This window comes from Salvelinus fontinalis, chromosome 2 (genome assembly GCF_029448725.1).
Source record: "Salvelinus fontinalis isolate EN_2023a chromosome 2, ASM2944872v1, whole genome shotgun sequence".
Taxonomy (NCBI): domain Eukaryota; kingdom Metazoa; phylum Chordata; class Actinopteri; order Salmoniformes; family Salmonidae; genus Salvelinus; species Salvelinus fontinalis.
The window spans coordinates 15,109,833-15,131,758 of NC_074666.1; the positions used below are offsets into that span (position 1 = coordinate 15,109,833).

Sequence of the window (21,926 nt, forward strand, 5' to 3'; positions counted from 1 at the left end):
CGAATATTGTGACGTGGCAAATGCATGGGTGGGGAACAGAGACCATCTTGATGACCGTGGAAACGGTCGACAACCGGCTCAAAGCTGGAATACAACAGGGATTGACCCTCCAGAGAGGATGACGAGCAACCCTCAGGAACTGTTTGACCAACAGCCAGACAGTCTCTGCACTGATCCCAACAGAGCCGGTGTTCTTCATGACAACTCGATGAAAGGGTTAAGCAGGGAGCCGACGGAAGCGCGACACACCCATGTGATTTCTGAGCGGGTTAATAAGAGCATGGACACACCGGTAGAGAGCAGTTGTCAGGAAGTTGAAATAAACATCATGGAAGCCACTATGGACTACAATGAATGGATGACTGTAAGTGTCACAGATGCAGAGGGTAACGCTGACACTCCCTGGGTGAGGATAAGCCACTCGTCCGACTGCTCTGCCGAGGCGGAGCATCATCCCACAGAAACGCAGCACAATGCAGACGATTCAACAATGACTGAAACGCCCACATCAAAGGTCAAAGAAACTGAAACCACACCTGTATCACGAGATGGAGACCTGCAGGAGAATAAAATGGCAGCTGTGCTTCCTAACGAACCCCATGCAGTACAGGTGAGGTTCTGTATCCACTACAACACCCTGTCACCCCGGCAGGAACTGGCTGTGACTGGGAACCAACCGGTGCTGGGGAGCTGGAAGGGTTTTGTTCCGCTGGAGAGGGGCCAGGACGGGTTCTGGGCCAGCTGGGTCGCCCTCCCTGCGGAGAAACTGGTGGAGTGGAAGTTCGTGCTTGTGGAGAATGGCGAAATCCAACGCTGGGAGGAGAGTGAGAATAGACACCTGGAAACGGGTCATGGTGGTGGAGCGGTGAACCTCGACAGATGGTGGGGCTTCCTCTGAGTGAGCAACCAGTGAGAGGCGGAGTGAAGGGCACTAGTGGTCGTTCTCTTTAGTAGCGTTCTAAGATGTAGTAATCTATTCTAAATGGAGTTAGCAGTGTGGCTCTCGCAGAGGAAGAGGACTGACTGGTGCAAGGGGTCGATCATAGAGGACATGGCTGGGGCCCAATTTCTTACCCTTCACCCTGTGCACTAATTCACACTTTTTTTTGCATTTTAAAAAGCAGTTTCCAACATATTCCTTACCCTGATCTGTTTCTTTTTTACATGGAAGTAATTGAGTGTACACTTTGGGTAAAGGCGTGTTAAATCCCAGTATCTAACCAGGGCTCTGGTCCTTTATATACTGCATTACAGCAACCCAACTATTAATCAAGTTGTACGTCTTAAGTGAGTGACGTAATGCAAAGGTAGAGTTGGATGAATGTCAATTTAGTATGGCGCTTGGATATTGTCCAATGGGGGATGATGATTCAGTACTTTCAATAGAGCAGCTCTGCACTACTTTGGGCTTCTATACCAGCATTATTTGTGCTGTGGCAGTATAGCAATAATCACAGCAATAAGTGTTATCCAGGTATTTTACATGTTTTACTGCAGTTACTCAGACTGTCTTTTGTGATTGTGAAATGGGCTGTTTATATTCACCAGAAATAGAAGTGTACTCGTAACCAACTGATAATTGTTATTATGCAAATACTGTGATGCTGGTATTTTTAAATGTCATATATCTACATCAGATCTTAGCTTCTTGAATTATATTTTGTATCTATTATCCACACCAAGTCCCTAAACCTTTTTGATAATACATTTATCAATGTTCATAAATGTTTTGTTTTGACATGTTAACTCACTTTGGTTTGGTTTATTTTGATTTTATTTTATCACAATTGATGGTGTCTTGGTTCTAATCTATTTTTAATAATAAAATGTCTTATGGTTGCAATGTGGTTAATGTCCTACTCTTAGATATTTAGATGTCGTAGAGTTCTGTCCTCTTACCCAATAAACAAACATATGTTCCTGGAATGCAGTACTTCCTAGACTCTCATTCTTAATGTAGGCCTCCCACAGTATTTCCAGACATCCCAAAGCCTGTTACAATGGCTTTGGTATGAGGCCATTATAAACTGGGTGGTTTGAGTCCTGGATGTTATTTGGGGGGGGGTTAATATATATTGGCCAACATACCACATCCCCTTGGTCTGTATTGCCTAATTATATACTGTTTTATGTGTGTATGTGGACACCTTGTCGACTGTCTCCTTCAAAATCCTGCGCATTGATATGGTGTTGCCCCCCCCCCCCCCCCCCCCCCCCCTGCTTTGCTGTTATAACAGCCTCCACTCTTCTGGCAGGGCTTTCCACTAGATGTTGGAACATTGCTGTGACTTGTTTCCATACATGCATAGATGTTGGCCAATTTGGGCCTGGCTCGCAGTCTACGTTCCAAATCATCTGTTCAATGGGGTTGAGGTCAGGCCAGTCAAGTTCTTCCACACCGATCTGGACAAACCATTTCTGTATGGACCTTTGTGCACGAGGGCAATGTCATGCAGAAACAGGAAAGGGCCTTCCCCAAACTGTTGGAAGCTGTTATGGGATTTTTATGAATGACTAAATGATGTCTACATTTAACAGAATTATAACTAACAGAATTATAGCCTGTCTGAATGTTTGTCCATAAAGACAGTTAGCAGGCAAGGAACTGTGGCAGACAACTTGTGAAACATAACAGGGAATGAAGTCTCCCCACCCAGGGAGGGGAGAAACCTTGGGCTTGTAGTAGATTGTAAAACAGGTGGCAGGCGATATATGAAAAGGAGAACTTGTGAACCAAATTGTCATTGTATTAGAGGGACAGTTATGACAATGTGAGGTATATAAACCAGTGTACAGGAAATGATACGCAGAGTGCTCTCGTAAATAAACGTTCTATCGTAGCTGGGCCTCTGTCTTCATTTCAACCAGTTTCTTACAAATGATGGGTTTCAGGCTGAGTAATTCATTTGGTTATTATGAACACTGAACAAAATTCTCGCTGACGCATTAGGTTTTCCCTTCACTGGAACTAAGAGGCCCGACCCATGAAAAACAGCCCCAGACCATTATTCCTCTTCCTCTAAACTTTAGTTGGTGCAATGCATTGGGGCAGGTAGTGATCGATTGGCATCCGCCAAACCCAAATTTTCCATCGGACTGCCAGATGGTGAAGCGTGATTCATCACGCCAGAGAACGAGTTTCCACTACTCCAGAGTCCAATGAGTCTGGAGCTTTACACCACTCTAGCCTCGTGGTTTGAGCGTTGGCCTAGTAACCGAAAGGTTGCAAGATTGAATCCCCAAGCTGACAAGGTAAAAATCTGTCGTTTTGCCCCTGAACAAGGCAGTTAACCCACTGTTCCTAGGCCGTCATTGTAAATAACAATTTGTTCTTAACTGACTTGCCTAGTTAAAGGTAAAATAAAGAATGGTGATCTTAGGCTTGTGTGCAGCTTCTCGGCCATGGAAACCCATTTCATGAAACTCCCAACAATTATTGTGCTGATGTTGCTTCGTGGCGGTTTGGAACTCAGTAGTGAGTGTTGCAACCAATGACAGAGATTTTGTACGTGCTGCAGCACTCTGCAGTCCTGTTCTGTGAGCTTGTGGCCTACCACTTCACGGCTAAGCAGTTCCTCCTCCTAGACGTTTCATCTTCATAATAACAGAACTTGCAGTTGACCGGGGGCAGCTCTAGCAGGCCAGAAATTTGACCAACTGACTTGTTGGAAAGGTGGCATCCATTCTACTGCCAATGTTTGTCTATGGAGATTGCATGGCTGTGTGCTTGTTTTTATACACGTCAGCAACGGGTGTGGCTGAAATGGCCAAATCCACTAATTTGAAAGGGTGTCCACGTGCTTTTGTGTGTGTATAGAGGTCAAATATTTAGTGTCATGGCTGAGACTGCCAACATCAGTAGACATGTAACCCCCATGCCAGAGACCGGGGTTCGCTTCCTAGTCCAGGATGACTACTTCCAATCAGTCGCTCCTTCAGGTAGCCTGGCGGGCAGGAGCGTTTGGCCAGTAACAAAGGTTTGCTGGATCGAATCCCCGAGCTGACATGCTAAAAATCTGTTGTTCTGCCCCTGAGCAAGGCAGTTAACCCACTGTTTCCCCAGGGCAATGATGACTTGGATGTCGGTTAAGGCAGCCCCACCCCCCGCACCTCTGATTCAGAGGAGTTGGGTTAATGCGTAAGACTAATTTCAGTTAAATGCATTGTTGTAAAACTGACTAGGTATACCCCTTTTCTCATAACCCAAAGGCCGGCTTGAGTTGTATCATACCGTCCAAAGGGAATGTATGCAGCTGGCTATACACTCGTATCCCCTGTGGACCGGTTCGTACATAAAGCATTATTGATTCAGGCTGTAAAGGTGTCGATTTCCTCAACTCAATTTAACACCGTGCTAGAGTGGCTAAATGCTAGTTCTGGATGTTGGTATTACGTTCAGCCAATCAGGTTGCAGCAGTTTGTTTACCCTTGGTCTGAATGCTGTATGCAGTGTCAGGAAGTAGCATTAGCCACCATAGCATGGCGGTGGAAAATGGTGTTTCATAAAGAAAGTATACATATTTTTCCTGTTATCTTTCCCGCCTTCTCACCATTAAATCGAATTAAGGAGGAAATCGATGCATTTGCAGCTTGAATGTGGAACGTTGTCTGTGCTAACTTAACCTCTTCTCCACAGCTATTACTGTAACCCCCGGCTCCGCAGCTATTACTGTAACCCCCGGCTCCACAGCTATTACTGTAACCCCCGGCTCCACAGCTATTACTGTAACCCCCGGCTCCACAGCTATTGCTGTAACCCCCGGCTCCACAGCTATTGCTGTAACCCCCGGCTCCACAGCTATTACTGTAACCCCCGGCTCCACAGCTATTACTGTAACCCCCGGCTCCACAGCTATTACTGTAACCCCCGGTTCCACAGCTATTGCTGTAACCCCCGGCTCCACAGCTATTACTGTAACCCCCGGCTCCACAGCTATTACTGTAAACCCCGGCTCCACAGCTATGGCTGTAACCCCCGGCTCCACAGCTATTGCTGTAACCCCCGGCTCCCCCATGACGGGGACGGAGAGCTAATAACCCTCCCCCATGACGGCGATGGAGAGCTAATAACCCTCCCCCATGATTGGGACGGAGAGCTAATAACCCTCCCCCATGACGGGGACGGAGAGGGACTGAGGGTTCAGCGGTCATTGCACTATGAGAGAAGCCTGTCCATAGTCCAGTGGTCAAGCAGAGCTACTGCCACAGCTGGCGTGATCAAAAGGTTTTCAGTGACTTTCAAAACAAAAGTTCAGTGACCTAGTGCCCATTGGCCTAGTTTAAATCAAATCAAATTTTATTCAAATCTAATTTTATTGGTCGCATACACATATTTAGCAGATGTTATTGTGGGTGTAGCGAAATGCTTGTGTTCCTAACTCCAACAGTGCAGTAGTATCTAACAATTCACAACAATACACACAGATCTAGAATGAAAGCTGACAACGCACCACTGAGACCCAGCTGAACTACCGCGGTCCATTCGGATAAAGGGAGATCAAGAACTGGAAAATGGATCCTTGTGAATGCTGCAAAACTGGATTTTGCAACTGCGGTGGATCCTGCAAGTGCTCCAACTACGCATGCACCAGTTGTCAGAAAGCAAGTTGCTGCGACTGCTGTGCCTCCGGCTGCAGCAAGTGTGCCACAGGTTGGTGTGCAGGGGCAAGACCTGTGATACCAGTTGGCCCAGTGTATGATTATGACATCACAATGCAGCCCCTTCCCTATGACTATGACATCACAATGCAGTCCATTCCCTATGACATCACCATGCAGTCCTATGACTATGACATCACAATGCAGTCCATTCCCTATGACTATGACATCACCATGCAGTCCATTCCCTATGACTATGACATCACAATGCAGTCCATTCCCTATGACTATGACATCACAATGCAGTCCATTCCCTATGACTATGACATCACAATGCAGTCCATTCCCTATGACCATGACATCACAATGCAGTCCATTCCCTATGACTATGACATCACCATGCAGTCCATTCCCTATGACTATGACATCACAATGCAGCCCCTTCCCTATGACTATGACATCACCATGCAGTCCATTCCCTATGACTATGACATCACAATGCAGTCCATTCCCTATGACTATGACATCACAATGCAGTCCATTCCCTATGACTATGACATCACAATGCAGTCCATTCCCTATGACATCACAATGCAGTCCATTCCCTATGACTATGACATCACAATGCAGTCCATTCCCTATGACTATGACATCACAATGCAGTCCATGAATGCAGTCCATGAAGTTGCTCATCTGGTTGTACCATCTTGAGTGTAGATTTCGTATTTTGTACTTTGTCTGTTAAATGTAAGGCAATAAATTGCATCTAACTTAAAAAAATATATAGTAAAGTAAAATAATGGAATTAAGAAATATATAAATATTAGGACGAGCAATTTAAAAATCAGGAGTATAAATATGTATATATATTTGTGTGTGTGTATGCATATATACAGTTGAAGTCAGAAGTTTACATACACTAATGTTGGAGTCATTAAAACTCGTTTTTCAACCACTCCAAAAATGTCTTGTTAACAAACTGTTTACAGACAGATTGTTTCACTTATAACTCACTGTATCACAATTCCAGTGGGTCAGAAGTTTACATACACTAAGTTGACTGTGCCTTTAAACAGCTTGGGAAATTCCAGAAAATTATGCCATGGCTTTAGAAGCTTCTGATAGGCTAATTGACATCATTTGAGTCAATTGGAGGTGTACCTCCAAGCCGAAAAACACCATCCCAACCGTGAAGCACGTGGGTGGCAGCATCATGTTGTTTGGGTGCTTTGCTGCAGGAGGGACTGGTGCACTTCACAAAATAGATGACATCATGAGGAGGAGAATTACGTGGATATATTGACGCAACATCTCAAGACATCAGTCAGGAAGTTAAAGCTTGGTCGCAAATGAGTCTTCCAAATGGACAATGACCCCAAGCATACCTCGAAAGTTGTGGCAAAATGGCTTCAGGACAACAAAGTCAAGATATTGAAGTGGCCATCACAAAGCCCTGACCTCAATCCTATAGAAAATTTGTGGGCAGAACTGAAAAAGTGTGTGTGAGCAAGGAGGCCTGCAAACCTGACTCAGTTACACCAGCTCTGTCAGGAGGAATGGGCCAAAATTCACCCAACTTATTGTGGGAAGCTTGTGGAAGGCTACCCGAAACGTTTGACTCAAATTAAGCAATTTAAGGGCAAATACTGCTACCAAATACTAAATGAGTGTACGTAAACTTCTGACACACTGTGAATGTGATGAAAGAAATAAAAGCTGAAAGAAATAATTCTCTCTACTATTATTCTGACATTTCACATTCTTAAAATAAAGTGGTTATCCTAACTGACCTAACACAGGGAATTTTTACTAGGATTAAATGTCAGGAATTGTGAAAAACTGAGTTTAAATGTACTTGGCTAAGGTGTATGTATATTCCGACTGTATTAATGTGTGTGTGTGTGTGTATATATATATGTACACAGTACCAGTCAAACGTTTGGACACACCTACTCATTCAAGGGTTTTTCTTTATTTTCACTATTTTCTACATTGTAGAATAATAGTGATGACATCAAAACTATGTAATAACACATATAGATTTTATTGTTTAGATTCTTCAAAGTAGCTTTTGCCTTGATGGCTACTTTGAAGAATCTAAAATATATATTTGTAATATTTTTAACACATTTTTAAAATATATTTTGAATTTTTGAATTTCACCTTTATTTAACCAGGTAGGCCAGTTGAGAACAAGTTCTCATTTACAACTGCGACCTGGCCAAGATAAAGCAACGCAGTATGACACAAACAACACAGAGTTACACATCGGATAAACAGACGTACAGTCAATAACACAATAGAAAAGTCTATATACAGTGTGTACAAATGTAGTAAGATTAGGGAGGTAAGGCAATAAATAGGCCATAGTGGCAAAATAATTACAATTTAGCAATTAAACACTGAAGTGATAGATGTGCAGGAGAGGAGTGTGCAAGTAGAGATACTGGGGTGCGAAGGAGCAAAAAAATAACAATATGGAGATGAGGTAGTTGTGTGGGCTATTTACAGATGGGCTGGTTTTCTGGTTACTACATGATTCCACATGTGTTATTTCATAGTTTTGATGTCTTCACTATCATTATACAATCTAGAAAATAGTCAAAGGAAAAACCCTTGAATGAGTAGAAGTGTCCAAACTTTTGACAGGTACTGTTTATATATGTATGTATATGTGATGGGATGTATAGACATGGTCAGTATGTGAATAGAATATTTAGTGTATGTAGAATATGTAGGATAGAATAGTATAGACAAAGCAATAGTTGAATAGGATGGCCTTGACTAGAATATAAAAATGAGTAAAACAGTGTGTAAACATTTTTAAAGTGACCAGTGATTCCATGTCTGTGTACATAGGCAGCAGCTTCTAAGGTGCAAGGTTGAGTAACCGAGCGGTAGCCAGCTAGTGACAGTGACTAAGTTCACCTCCTCCCTGTAGGTTGTCTCGTAATCAGGCCTACTACTGTTGTGTGAACAGGGAGTACAGGTGGGGGCTGAGCACGCACCCTTGTGGGGCCCCAGTGTTGAGGATTAGCGTAGTGAAGGTGTTGTTTCCTACATTCACCACCTGGGGGCGGCCCGTCAGGAAATACAGGACCCAGTTGCACAGGGCAGGGTTCAGACCCAGGGCCCTGAGCTTAAAGATGAGCTTGGAGGGTACTATGGTGTTGAATGCTGAGCTGTAGTCAATGAACAGCATTCTTACATAGGTATTCCTCTTGTCCAGATGGGTTAGAGCAGTGTGCAGTGTGATGGCGATTGCATCATCTGTGGATCTATTGGGGCGGTAAGCAAAGTGAAGTGGGTCTAGGGTGTCAGGTAAGGTAGAAGTGATATGATCCTTAACTAGCTTGTCAAAGCACTTCATGATGACAGAAGTGAGTGCTACGGGGCGATAGTCATTTAGTTCAGTTACCGTAGCTTTCTTGGGTACAGGAACAATGGTGGCCATCTTGAAGCAAGTGGGGACAGCAGACTGGGATAGGGAGAGATTGAATATGTCCGTAAACACTCCAGCCATAGGAAGGGAGCAGCAGAATGGAGTTGTGATCTGTTTTGCCAAAGAGAGGGCTGTGGAGGGCCTTGTAGGCATTCGGGGAGGGCCCTGTAGACATCCGGGGAGGGCCTTGTAGGCATCCGGGGAGGGCCTTGTAGGCATCCGGGGAGGGCCTTGTAGGCATCCGGGGAGGGCCTTGTAGGCATCCCGGAAGGGAGAGTAATAATGGTCTAGTTTTTGAAGCTACAGGCAATGAATGTGTTGATAGAACGTCGGTAGCGTTTTCCTCAGATTTCCTTTATTAAAATCCCCAACTACAATAAACACCGCCTCAAAATATGTGGTTTCCAGTTTCCATTGTAGTTCCTTGAGGGCGAAGATATTGCTGTCTCATCGGTGAGAAGAGGTTGTGGGTCTAATTTCCATTGGGATTACATACTGAAAATGATTGAATAATTATCAAATGAATCAGTCTACACCAGAGTGCCCATGACACTTGATTTTTCCCCTGCAGCTTTATAGAGGACCACAATGGAAACAAATCTGTTGAATGTTTTGTGTATGTACCATCCACAATTTTGGAATCTTTTGCCTGATTTAACATTTCATTTTGTTTTGAATTGTCAAATCAAAAATTCCATTACAAGACACTGCGAAGTACAGTGTGTACTTATTAATCATTTGCAGGAAAAAAATCCCCCTCTTTAGTGTTAATGTGAAAATGAAAAGTGTGTATGCTCTAATTCCCCCTCAAGGCTCAGAGTAATCCTTTATTTACAGGACTTCACACAGAGGTAAGTTGCACTGGGATCAGTGCTTACTCATTGCTAAGGCAGAGGTCTTAACGCTGAGTAACTGACTGTTTCCTATTTGACAGGCGGACTACAGCATGTGACTGTCACATGAGGACACAGTGAAACCCTGGTTGTGTTCAGTAGGGGGCACTGTAGCAAAACTTTTTAAAACTAAAAACTAAAATGAGTGTTTCCCTCCCTGTTTCAGTCAATGTTTTTCCATTTAGTAATGCACACGACCCTGACTTTTCAACACATCGTGTCTCTGTTTCCTACATGGGCTGATTGATAGGAAAGTGGCAGAGGGTCTTTGTTTCCTGCATGGCTTGATTGACAGGACAGTGGCCTCCATCTTAAGGCATGTGACCATGTGACCCCTCGCACCATGTGACCCCTCTCAGTTTTCACAAGGGGCCCTTCTCTGGCACAAGTTGTGAAGGACATCCAAACTCTTGCATCTCGTGTTGGAGATGAAAGTTAAATTGACATTACAAAACGACAGACCCAAATGTAATAGAAATTCAAACAAATAGTTGTATCTCTATGACAGACCACTCTGGTATAATTCCATTCACGTAGGTTACTGTCTGTCTGTCATTGTTAAGAGTAACCTATCTCTTTGTGTACCTCGGTGGAGCCTGTTTGCCTGCGACTCTCTCATACTATTAATAAAACATACCACTCCTCCTACTGTCTGTGATGTCGCTATGGCTACCACTGACCTTCAGTGGGGACAGTCTATAAAAGGTTATTTTGGAAAGTAAGGAAGGGAATCCAGAACACAGAAATAGAATCACTAAAACAATTCCATTGGTTCCATATTCCATTCCATGTTACTATCTTACCTTTAATATAATGCTATAAATAGCCAGTTTTAGCAACAAGTACAGTTTAAAAGTGGTAAATGTGTGATTCTGAGAACAACCTAGCACCAGAGACAGTCTGGGAGTCCCTCTCTCTCTCTCTCTCTCTCTCTCTCTCTCTCTCCCTCTCTCTCTCTCTCTCTCCCTCTCTCTCACAAAAAGTACAATATTATAGAATAAAATGTGTTTTGTATTCGGAAACGTGTTCTTGTTTGTAGGACACAGACTGGTGTATCTGTTAGATTCAAAGAACAAAATGTAACCATATCAGTATCTTGGCGCACTGTCTAAACTAAAAAGTAATCTGCCAATATGTTGGTGTTGAGACATTGATGTCACAAAGCTCACTGAAAGACGTAAAGATGACACTACAGGGGATCAACAGAGTGATAGACTCCATTCTATTGGCACATTTTCAGTACTGACAATACCACTTTTGACCACCGACAAGGTAATTGTCCTAGCAGTCCCTGATACCTGCAGCTGCATAGAGAAGAAGTCTAATGGAAGGCAGCTGAGATGCCTATACTGGAGCCTGATTGGTCCAGTCGGACAGGTTACCTCACATACCGTACTGGATCCTGATTGGTCCGGGCAGCCAGATTACCTCACATACCGTAATAGAGACTGATTGCTCCCGGCGCTAGATTACCTCACATACCTTAATGCCCTGCTCTGGGATCACATACACATTGTGAATATATGAATAGGAATGTCAGAAATGCATACATGTGCAGTAAATGCCATCACGATTCGTAAAGCAGGCAGAGTCATTTAATATAATATTAAAACATAAAATGCTGATGAATTCCTTCATTCCTGCACCGGCCAAAGATGGCATTTATTGGGAATACCAATGGATTGATACTAACAATACGAAATGTATGTTGGCATGTGTAATTCAATAGAACTTCCTTTCAGTCTGTGTTCAGCATTCCCAGACTCTGGCTAAATCCTGGTTTGGTATTGTAATGAATCATGAGAATCCTTTACGTAACTCAACACCGCCACTCTCTGGCCATCATTGAGCGGAGGACACAGTTAATATATATATTTTGTTTCACAAGCGAAGCATTCAAATGTGATAATAACATGGTAGTAGCGTTGTACTAATTAATAGCATGTTTAAGGAAAACCATATTTATAGAAAAACGGAACCCAATAAGTTGTCAATTTCTAAGATATTACAATTTTGGCACGGAGATGCATATTATAAACCTTCCATCTGTCCGTTGTTTAAACAGTGTGTCGGGTACGGCCCAATTCTTATATAAGATGTGTATTTTCTTTTCTAAGACAAGTCTTTTATCTAGCCCTGGACATGAAAAGAATCAAATATGACTTTTTGCTCCTCGCTAATTCAGCCCAGCTGTAGTTTAGACGCAATAATAAATGGCTCCGTTTAAAATCATTCTTCTCATTTTCCCGTCCACTGGACCTTTACAGATATAATACGATTAAAACCTATACTTCTTTCGATTTGCCCCCTCACCCCAGCTGAAAATATCATGATCCAAGATCTAAAATTGTTTATTTCAAATAGACTTTTAATTTTCCCATCCTCTTGTGAAAGGCAGTAGCTTATATCACCCACTTGATCTAATGCATTGTTGAAGAGTTACAAAAACACATTTTTTTATCCATATATATATATACACACACACCATTTATATACAGTATATACATATTTATATTACGTACTTTGACATTGGTCATTCTGTTATTGCTATTGTTGTTGCCTTGTTGCATTGCTGTATTGTTGATGGTCTGTTGTGGAGCGGGTTCAAGATCCTTAGCGTCCACATCACTAAGGACTTAACATGGTGCACCCACACAGTTGTGAAGAGAGCACAGCAGCACCTCTCCCCCCTCAGGAGGCTGAAAGGATTTGGCATGGGCCCTCAGATCCTCAAAAAGTTCTACAGCTATACCATCCAGGGCATCTTGACTGGCTGCTTCACCGCTTGGTATGGCAAAGGCACCACCCTTAACCGCAAAGTGCTACAGAGGGTGATGCAGACATCCCAGTACATCACTGGGGTGATCAATAGCTCCACATTGATCTGGTACTCCCTGTATATAGCTCCACATTGATCTGGTACTGGTACTCCCTGTATATAGCTCCACATTGATCTGGTACTCCCTGTATATAGCTCCACATTGATCTGGTACTCCCTGTATATAGCTCCACATTGATCTGGTACTTCCTGTATATAGCTCCACGTTGATCTGGTACTGGTACTTCCTGTATATAGCTGCTCATTGATCTGGTACTGGTACTCCCTGTATATAGCTCCACATTGATCTGGTTCTCCCTGTATATAGCTCCACATTGATCTGGTACTCCCTGTATATAACTCCACATTGGTCTGGTAATGGTACTTCCTGTATATAGCTCCACATTGAGCTGGTACTCCCTGTATATAGCTCCACATTGATCTGGTACTGGTACTCCCTGTATATAGCTCCACATTGATCTGGTACTCCCTGTATATAGCTCCACATTGATCTGGTACTCCCTGTATATAGCTCCACATTGATCTGGTACTTCCTGTATATAGCTCCACATTGATCTGGTACTTCCTGTATATAGCTCCACATTGATCTGGTACTCCCTGCATATAGCTCCACATTGATCTGGTACTTCCTGTATATAGCTCCACATTGATCTGGTACTCCCTGTATATATGTAACAGTATTAACTTTAGTCCGTCCCCTCGCCCCGACCCAGGCGCGAGTCAGGGACCCTCTGCACACATCAACAACAGTCACCCACGAAGCATCGTTACCCATCGCTCCACAAAAGCCGTGGCCCTTGCAGAGCAAGGGGAAGCACTACTGCAAGGTCTCAAAGCGAGTGACGTAACCGATTGAAACGCTATTAGCGCGCACCACCGCTAACTATCTAGCCATTTCACATCCGTTACATATAGCTCCATTCTTGTGTATTTTATTTTATTCTTCTTGTGTTACTTTTAGATTTTTATTTTTAAACTCTGCATTGTTGGTTAAGGGCTTGGAAGCAAGCATTTTCACGGTAAAGTCTACACCAGTTGTTTTCGTCGCATGTGACAAATAACATTTGATTTGATGAAAAGGAACTTGCAAGTAAGCATTTGTTTTGGACAGTGTATACCATAAAACTTGAAACTCCAAAGTTGATTGCGGCACCAATGGCTAGCAGTACTTGTTATTCAGACACAGGCCTCTGTGTGATAGAAGCATTAATAGAAAGCCCATCGTTGTTTTTGCAGTTTGGGTCACAACTAAGTCGGCACTTCAGAACCAGTGTATGTATGTATGTATGTATGTAAGCTCCGACTTCAGATCTACCACCTCACAGTGAGGAACAATTCCTGACTGCATAAGGACCTCATGACCTCATCCTGTGCGTACAGGAGAACAGGAGTGTAGAGGCCCTCTAGCAGTGTTCATTAACAGTGGATGAAGATGAGTATTTATCGCCAAGGTAAATAATCCACAGCCTTCCATTTTAGCATCTTCATGATGTTTCATTGCGTCAACACAGTAACACTGACAAGCAGACAGAGGCTATCTCAGCCACTGAGAGGTGTATCAAGCCCTGTCTGTGTTGGTCATCTACCCAAGAATAATATAGTTATAATAGTGTCTAATAGTAAATATATATATATATATATTTTTGTTGTCAAATTGATTGGTTATCTACATCTTAGTATTAGATGCGAGGCAATTGGTATAAACTGTAGCTGATTCACGACTTCCAGTTCGACACAGTAACGAAGGAATGCAGATTAGTGTCAACATAGCCTCGGGCCTACTCCGTCTAAATCAGAAATCTGGTGCAATGTGTGTGAACTGTTATAGCCTAACCAGCATTTTCGTCATCTGAAGTTTTCATACATGTTTCATACATACAAGGAAACATCTTATCTAGTTCCATTCTTCATCGTGAGGTCATGAAAAGAGTTTTGGGTAACGTCTGGTCAGGTGTCACATTTATTCAGATTAAGTCATACGGAAGCTGTTGCTTCTTATTAATTTATCCCCTCTGACGTGCTTGACTTGGAATTTCGGTAAAGTAATCAATACACAATGACGGAATGGCCGTGGCGTAGGATGCTGTGTTTGCGTTTCACAGTATGTGTGTCAGGATAAATTAAAGAGACCTTTCATGGTGTTAAATGAACTAAAGCACGTATGTCATTTGGTTTCGCCACAGTCTCGACAGAGTTTGACTTTTTAAAGAAAAGGGCCGCGTAGCCTGCTGAAGGGCGTTCCTCTCTACACATGCGCACCAGCCTACTTCATCCATTGACTGTGAGAGGAGAGAGGAGTGGGAGGCAAAACTTGCATCCATAGGGACTGGAATGGAGAGGTAACGCGCATCAAGGCAACAAGTAGACTTCTATATTTAAAGGTTGCTGAGAATCAACTTGGGTTAGTTTTAGGGAAAGTAGGTAAATCAAGTGTCGAAGTGTGGTGCGCAAAACGTTGTTTTCTGACAGGGCAAATTGACCTGCTCGCAATGCTACCAGCTCGCTGGCGAGGGAAGAGCGCTCCCTTTCTCCCAAACCAGTGGATTGTAGCAAATTCTATTGTGATGCTAAAGTAGTGTCGGAAGAGGGAGAGGGGCTGACAAACGATCAAAAGTGAAGCTATCTATATTTTCAGTAAACATTATTATTTTTTCGTTCTATCCATTTAATGTTATTTTGTGGACTGTTTAATTGTCATCACTTGTTGCTGACTGTTGGAACGAAAGTGAACTTGTTTCAACTAGACTGCCGTTAGATTGGCAAACCATGTTTCATTTGCTGACTAAGATTCGGTGATGCTAGGAAATGATTTATCCTTTAGGAGTGGACATTCCCCTCTTGCTATGCTCTTTGGGAGACTTTAAGAAAAGGAGAAGAGAAAAATCGGTTCTTCCATCTTTTCGGCTTCATTTCCCCTCTGCAGTGGGTCTGTTGGACTGAATAGGACCGACCCACCAGGCTAGGCTACCTCGGCGGTGCTAGTGATTATGGATAGCAGTCTCCCCAGCTACAGCACAGTCATACACCGAGGAAAGACGCTGTTTCTGGAGGCTCGACTCCTGGGTGGGGCGCCCTGGGGGTTTCAGCTCAAAGGAGGTCTGGAACATGGAGAGGAGTTGATCATCTCAAAGGTAAGGAAGGTGTGTGTGTGTGTGTGTGTGTGTGTGTGTGTGTGTGTGTGTGTGTGTGTGTGTGTGTGTGTGTGTAACAGTACTCTTCTTGCGCTGTGTACAATCAATCATCGACACGAACTCCAACTTGTAGCACCAGTCATGGAGATTTATTCTGATAGGAACAGCACGAAATTGCACGTCATGCAATGCACGGCTCACCATCCAACGACGATTCGACGCTGGCACGATTCTAAATGAAACATCCTCCCTGTAAGCAAGCTATGCAAACCAGCCAATAAGATGCCATGTTGAGTAGGTGAAGGCAAGACAAAAATAAAACCAAAAACCCATTGGCTTAACAATAAAGTGGCAAGGGGAATCACCAATATAACCCTGTTACATGTGTGTGTGTGTGTGTGTGTGTGTGTGTGTGTGTGTGTGTGAATGTGTAGACTACCACCACGTCCTTTACAGTCAGTAGCAGACTGAATACAATTCATCATTGGGGGGGAAAAAGTATGTTTACAGTCAGTAGCAGACTGAATTCAATTCATCATTAGGTGAGGGGGGGGGGGGAATATGTTTACAGTCAGTAGCAGACTGAATTCAATTCATCATTGGGGGGGGAAAAGTATGTTTACAGTCAGTAGCAGACTGAATACAATTCATCATTAGGGGGGGGGGGGGGGGGAGTATGTTTACAGTCAGTAGCAGACTGAATTCAATTCATCATTAGGGGGGGGGGGGGGAGTATGTTTACAGTCAGTAGCAGACTGAATTAAATTCATCATTAGGGGGGGGGGGGGGGGGCATGTTTACAGTCAGTAGCAGACTGAATTAAATTCATCATTGGGGGGGGGGGGGGGGGGGTAGTATGTTTACAGTCAGTACCAGACTGAATACAATTCATCATTAGGGGGGGGGGGGGGTATGTTTACAGTCAGTACCAGACTGAATACAATTCATCATTAGGGGGGGGGGGGTATGTTTACAGTCAGTACCAGACTGAATACAATTCATCATTAGGGGGGGGGGGGCATGTTTACAGTCAGTACCAGACTGAATACAATTCATCATTAGGGGGGGGGGTATGTTTACAGTCAGTACCAGACTGAATACAATTCATCATTAGGGGGGGGGGGGGGTATGTTTACAGTCAGTACCAGACTGAATACAATTCATCATTAGGGGGGGGGGGGGTATGTTTACAGTCAGTACCAGACTGAATACAATTCATCATTAGGGGGGGGGGGGGTATGTTTACAGTCAGTACCAGACTGAATACAATTCATCATTAGGGGGGGGGGGGGGCATGTTTACAGTCAGTACCAGACTGAATACAATTCATCATTAGGGGGGGGGGGTATGTTTACAGTCAGTACCAGACTGAATACAATTCATCATTAGGGGGGGGGGGGGTATGTTTACAGTCAGTACCAGACTGAATACAATTCATCATTAGGGGGGGGGGGGTATGTTTACAGTCAGTACCAGACTGAATACAATTCATCATTAGGGGGGGGGGGGGAAAGTTTACAAATGTACACTCCAGTTCCATAACTCCAATCCCATTGAATAAATCTTGATCAAACCCAGTTGATTATTTAATTATATTTCTCTGACCCAGTGTTGAAGAACGGGGCCATTCACCATGCCTGCATGGTTCCCTGGTAAACCTCTTTGCCTAAAGTATGTAAACTAAATCAAATCAAAGTTTATTGGTCGTGTAGACAGTTTAGCAGATGTAATAGCAGAATTATAGCAGATGTACAGTATAATTCTTGTGTTACTAGCTCCTAACAATGCAGTATAATGCTTATGTTACTAGCTCCTGTCAAACAAGTACACAAATAAATAATGAAAAACTAGAAACAAGAAATCAACAATGTCAGAACAAATCCAATGAATAACCCAGATAACACTGTATCACTAGTCCAAATATAATCTATGGGGGGGGGGGGGGGTCAATGTAAATAGTCCGGGTGGCCATTTGATTAATTGTTCAGCAGTCTTATGGCTTGGGGGTAGAAGCTGTTAACCTAGACCTGAAGCTCTTGTACCGCTTGCCGTGTGGTAGCAGAGAGAATAGTCTATGACTTGGGTGACTGGAGTCTTTGACAATTTCTTGGGCCTTCCTCTGACACCGTCTTGTATATAGGTCCTGGATGTCAGGAAGCTTGGCCCCAGTGATGTACTGGGCCATACTCACTACCCTCTGTAGCGCCTTACGTTCAGATGCCAAGCTGTTGTGATACCAGGCGCTGATGCAACCGGTCAGGATGCTCTCGATGGTGCAGTTTTAGAACTTTTTGAGGATCTGGGGACTCAAGCCAAACTGTCTTGGGGTGTTTGTACCATGATAGTTTGTTAGTGATGTGGACACCAAGGAACTTGAAACTCTCGACCCGCTCCACTACAGCCCCGTCGATGTTAATGGGGGCCTGTTCAGCCCTCCTTTTCCTGTAGTCCACGATCAGCTCCTTTGTCTTGCTCACATTGAGGGAGAGGTTGTTGTACTGGCACCACACTGCCAGTTCTCTGACCTCCTCCCTATAGGCTGTCTCATTGTTGTTGGTGCTCAGGCCTACCACTGTTGTGTCGTCAGCAAACTTAATGATGGTGTTGGAGTCTTGCTTGGCCACGCTGTCGTGGGTGAACAGGGAGTACAGGAGGGGACTAAGCACGCACCCATGAGGGGCCCCAGTGTGGAGGATCAGCGTGGCATATGTGTTGTTACCTACCCTTACCATCTGGGGGCGGCCCGTCAGGAAGTCCAGGATCCAGTTGCATAGGGAGGTGTTTAGTCCCAGGGTTCTTAGCTTAGTGATGAGCTTTGAGGTCACTATGGTGTTGAACGCTGAGCTGTAGTCAATGAACAGTATTCTCACATAGGTGTTCCTTTTGTCCAGGTGGGGAAGGGCAGTGTGGAGTGCAATAGAGATTGCATCATCTGTGGATCTGTTGGAGCGGTATGCGAATTGGAGTGAGTCCAGGGTGTCTGGGATGATGGTGTTGATGTGAGTCATGACCAGCCTTTCAAAGCACTTCGTGGCTACCAACGTGAGTCCTACGGGGCAGTAATCATTTAGGCAGGTTACCTTCACTTTCTTGGGCACAGGGTGGTCTGTTTGAAACATGTAGGTATTACAGACTCGGTCAGGGAGAGGTTGAAAATGTCAGTGAAGACACTTGCCAGTTGGTCCGTGCATGTTTTGAGTACACGTCCTGGTAATCCGTCTGGCCCCGTGGCTTTGTGAATGTTGACCTGTTCAAAAGGTCTTGCTCACATCGGCTACGGAGAGTGGGATCACACAGTCGTCCGGAACAGCTGGTGCTCTCATGCATGCTTCAGTGTTGCTTGCCACAAAGCGAACATAAAAGGCATTTAGCTTGTCTGGTAGGCTCGCGGCTGGGTTTCCCTTTGTAGTCTGTAATATTAGAGCCGGTGTAGTAGGACTCAACCTTAGTCCTGTATTGACGCTTTAACCCACCCCAGGCAGTTAACCCACTGTTCCCCGGGCACCGAAGACGTGGATGTCGATTAAGGCAGCCCCCCACACCTCTCTGATTCAGAGGGGTTGGGTTAAATGCGGAAGACACATTTCAGTTGAAGGCATTCAGTTGTACAACTGACTAGGTATCCCCCTTTCCTTTTCCATCCCCTCCGGTGCCATTATATAATAGCGTCGGAGGGCTATGTCAAGAATCCAGTATATACGCAGTGTGTAATAACAGTGTAAAGATAGATAGATATTAGATATATTAGAATGAGCTATGTGAGAATACAGTAAATAAATACACAGCTATAAAAAAAACTCATAAAAGAAACAGGAAGTGTCCAGTGTTTAATGTCTCTGTATACATGGGACAGCAGCGTTGGCTAGGGTGAGTGAGTGCATGTGAGTGTGTTTGTGAGTATGGGTGTGTGCGTGTGTGTGAGTGTATATGTGAGTACAGGAGTCAGCTTGTGTATGAGGTGTGTATGATGTGTGATTTGTGTAAGTGAGTATCTTTGTCTCTTACTACAGAAGATAACTTGATGTTCAACAGTCTGATGGCCTGGAGATAGAAGCTGTTCAACAGTCTGATGGTCTGGAGATAGAAGCTGTTCAACAGTCTGATGGTCTGGAGATAGAAGCTGTTCAACAGTCTGATGGTCTGGAGATAGAAGCTGTTTAACAGTCTGATGGCCTGGAGATAGAAGCTGTTCAACAGTCTGATGGCCTGGAGATAGAAGCTGTTCAACAGTCTGATGGCCTGGAGATAGAAGCTGTTCAACAGTCTGATGGCCTGGAGATAGAAGCTGTTCAACAGTCTGATGGCCTGGAGATAGAAGCTGTTCAACAGTCTGATGGCCTGGAGATAGAAGCTGTTCAACAGTCTGATGGCCTGGAGATAGAAGCTGTTCAACAGTCTGATGGCCTGGAGATAGAAGCTGTTCAACAGTCTGATGGCCTGGAGATAGAAGCTGTTCAACAGTCTGATGGCCTGGAGATAGAAGCTGTTTTTCAATCTTTCGGTCCCGGCTTTGATGCACCTGTATCGTCTCTGTCTGCTAGATGGTAGCAGAGTGAACAGACCATCACTCTGATGATCTTCTTAGCTTTCCTTTGACACAGAGTGCTGTAAATGTCCTGGAGGACAGGCAGCGTTCCCTCTGTGATGCGTCGGGCTGACTGCACCACCCTTTGGAGAGCCATTCGGTTGAAGGTCTCCCAACAGAATGCTCTCAATGGTGCATCTGTAAAAAGTGTGAGGATCTTAGGGGCCATGCCAAATTTCTTCAGCCGCCAGAGATTGTAGAGGTGCTGTTGCACCTTCTTCACCACGGTGGCAGTGTGGTGGGACCATTTCAGGCCCCTAGTGATGTGTACGTCAAGGAACTTAAAGCTTTTGACCCTCTCCACTGCGGCCCCATCGACGTGGATGGGGGCGTGCTCCCTTTTCTGTCTTCTGTAGTCCACCATCAGCTCCTTCGTTTTTTTTTTATGTTGAGGGAGAGGTTATTTTTCCTGGCACTGCTCCACCAGGCCTCTAGTCTCCTGCCTGTAGGCTGTCTCGTCGTTGTTGGTCATCAGGCTTACTATCACTGTCGTGTCATCAGCAAACTTGATGATTGCGTTGGAGTCGGGCGTTGCCACACAGTGATGGGTGAACAAGGAGTAAAGGAGGGGGTTGTGCACACACCCCTGGTTGGCCCCTGTGTTGAGTATCAGTGTGGCAGAGGTGTTGCCAGCCCTCGCCACTTGGGGTCTAGGACCCAGTTGCACAGGGAAGGGTTCAGACCCAGGGCCCTGAGCTTAGTGACAAGCTTGGAGGGAGTCATGGTGTTGAAAGCAGAGCCGTAGTTGATGAATAGCATTTTCACATAGGAATTCCTCTTGTCCAGGTGGGATAGGGTGGTGTGCAGTACAACAGCGATTGTGTTGTCCATGGATCTGTTGGGGCGGTATGCAAATTGTACTGGGTTTAGGGTGTCGGAAAAGGTGGAAGTTATATGGTCCTGGACTAGTCTCTCAAAGCGATAGTCATTTAGTTCAGTTACCTTTGCTTGCTTGGGTACAGGAACAATGGTGGACATCTTGAGACAAGTAGGGACAACAGACTGGGATAGGGAGAGATTGAATATGTCCGTAACCACTCCAGCTGGTGGTCTGCGCATGCACCGAGGACGTGGCTTGGTATGCCGTCTGGGCCGGCAGCCCTGCGAGGGTTAACACTCTTGAAAGACCTACTCAGATCGAGAGGTGGTTGGTTTTCCCTTCATAATCTGTGATTGTCTGAATTCCCTGCCACATGCATCTAATTTCTGAGCCATTTAAATGTGACTCAATTTGGCCCTGTAATGTCTTTTTGCATCTTTGATTGACTTACGGAGGTTGTCGCTGGTCTGTTTGTACTCCTCCATGTTCCCAGTCACCGTCCTGTGGTTTAAATGTGGTGGTTCACGCTTTCAGTTTTGAGCCAATGCTGCCGTCTTGCCACGGTTTCTGGTTTGGGTCTGTTTTAATCGTCACTGTAGGAACAACATCCTCAATGCA

At 44.4% G+C, this 21,926-nt stretch overlaps 3 protein-coding genes across 4 annotated transcripts in view; all 3 read left to right on the forward strand.

The window, feature by feature from the left end:
* stbd1 (starch binding domain 1) overlaps positions 1 to 898 on the forward strand; it is a 9,754-nt gene extending 8,856 nt beyond the window's left edge. The window contains exon 3 of the mRNA XM_055898329.1: positions 114 to 898. Within this exon, the coding sequence (XP_055754304.1) occupies positions 114 to 898 (785 nt within the window). The remainder of the gene's footprint in view (positions 1 to 113) is intronic.
* Positions 899 to 5,490: 4,592 nt separating this feature from the next.
* On the forward strand, positions 5,491 to 6,309 carry LOC129833635 (uncharacterized). The gene has a single exon (XM_055898341.1). It carries the CDS (start codon positions 5,512 to 5,514, stop codon positions 6,307 to 6,309), a length of 798 nt encoding a protein of 265 aa, XP_055754316.1. The 5' UTR covers positions 5,491 to 5,511.
* An 8,738-nt stretch (positions 6,310 to 15,047) lies between these two features.
* The window catches only part of LOC129812851 (protein Shroom3-like), a 160,820-nt gene continuing 153,941 nt past the window's right edge, over positions 15,048 to 21,926 (forward strand). The window contains exons 1-2 of one of the 2 annotated variants that reach the window (XM_055864792.1): positions 15,048 to 15,111; positions 15,696 to 15,903. In XM_055864792.1, coding sequence (XP_055720767.1) covers positions 15,760 to 15,903 — 144 coding nt within the window. In that variant the 5' untranslated portion in view covers positions 15,048 to 15,111; positions 15,696 to 15,759. Of the gene's footprint in view, positions 15,904 to 21,926 lie in introns of both variants that reach the window. The other variant, XM_055864784.1, reaches the window with a different exon arrangement.

What these genes read in the sequence shown, in the direction of transcription:
- LOC129833635 (XM_055898341.1), top strand. Translation starts at nt 5,512, where the DNA reads ATGGATCCTTGTGAATGCTGCAAAACTGGATTTTGCAACTGCGGTGGA.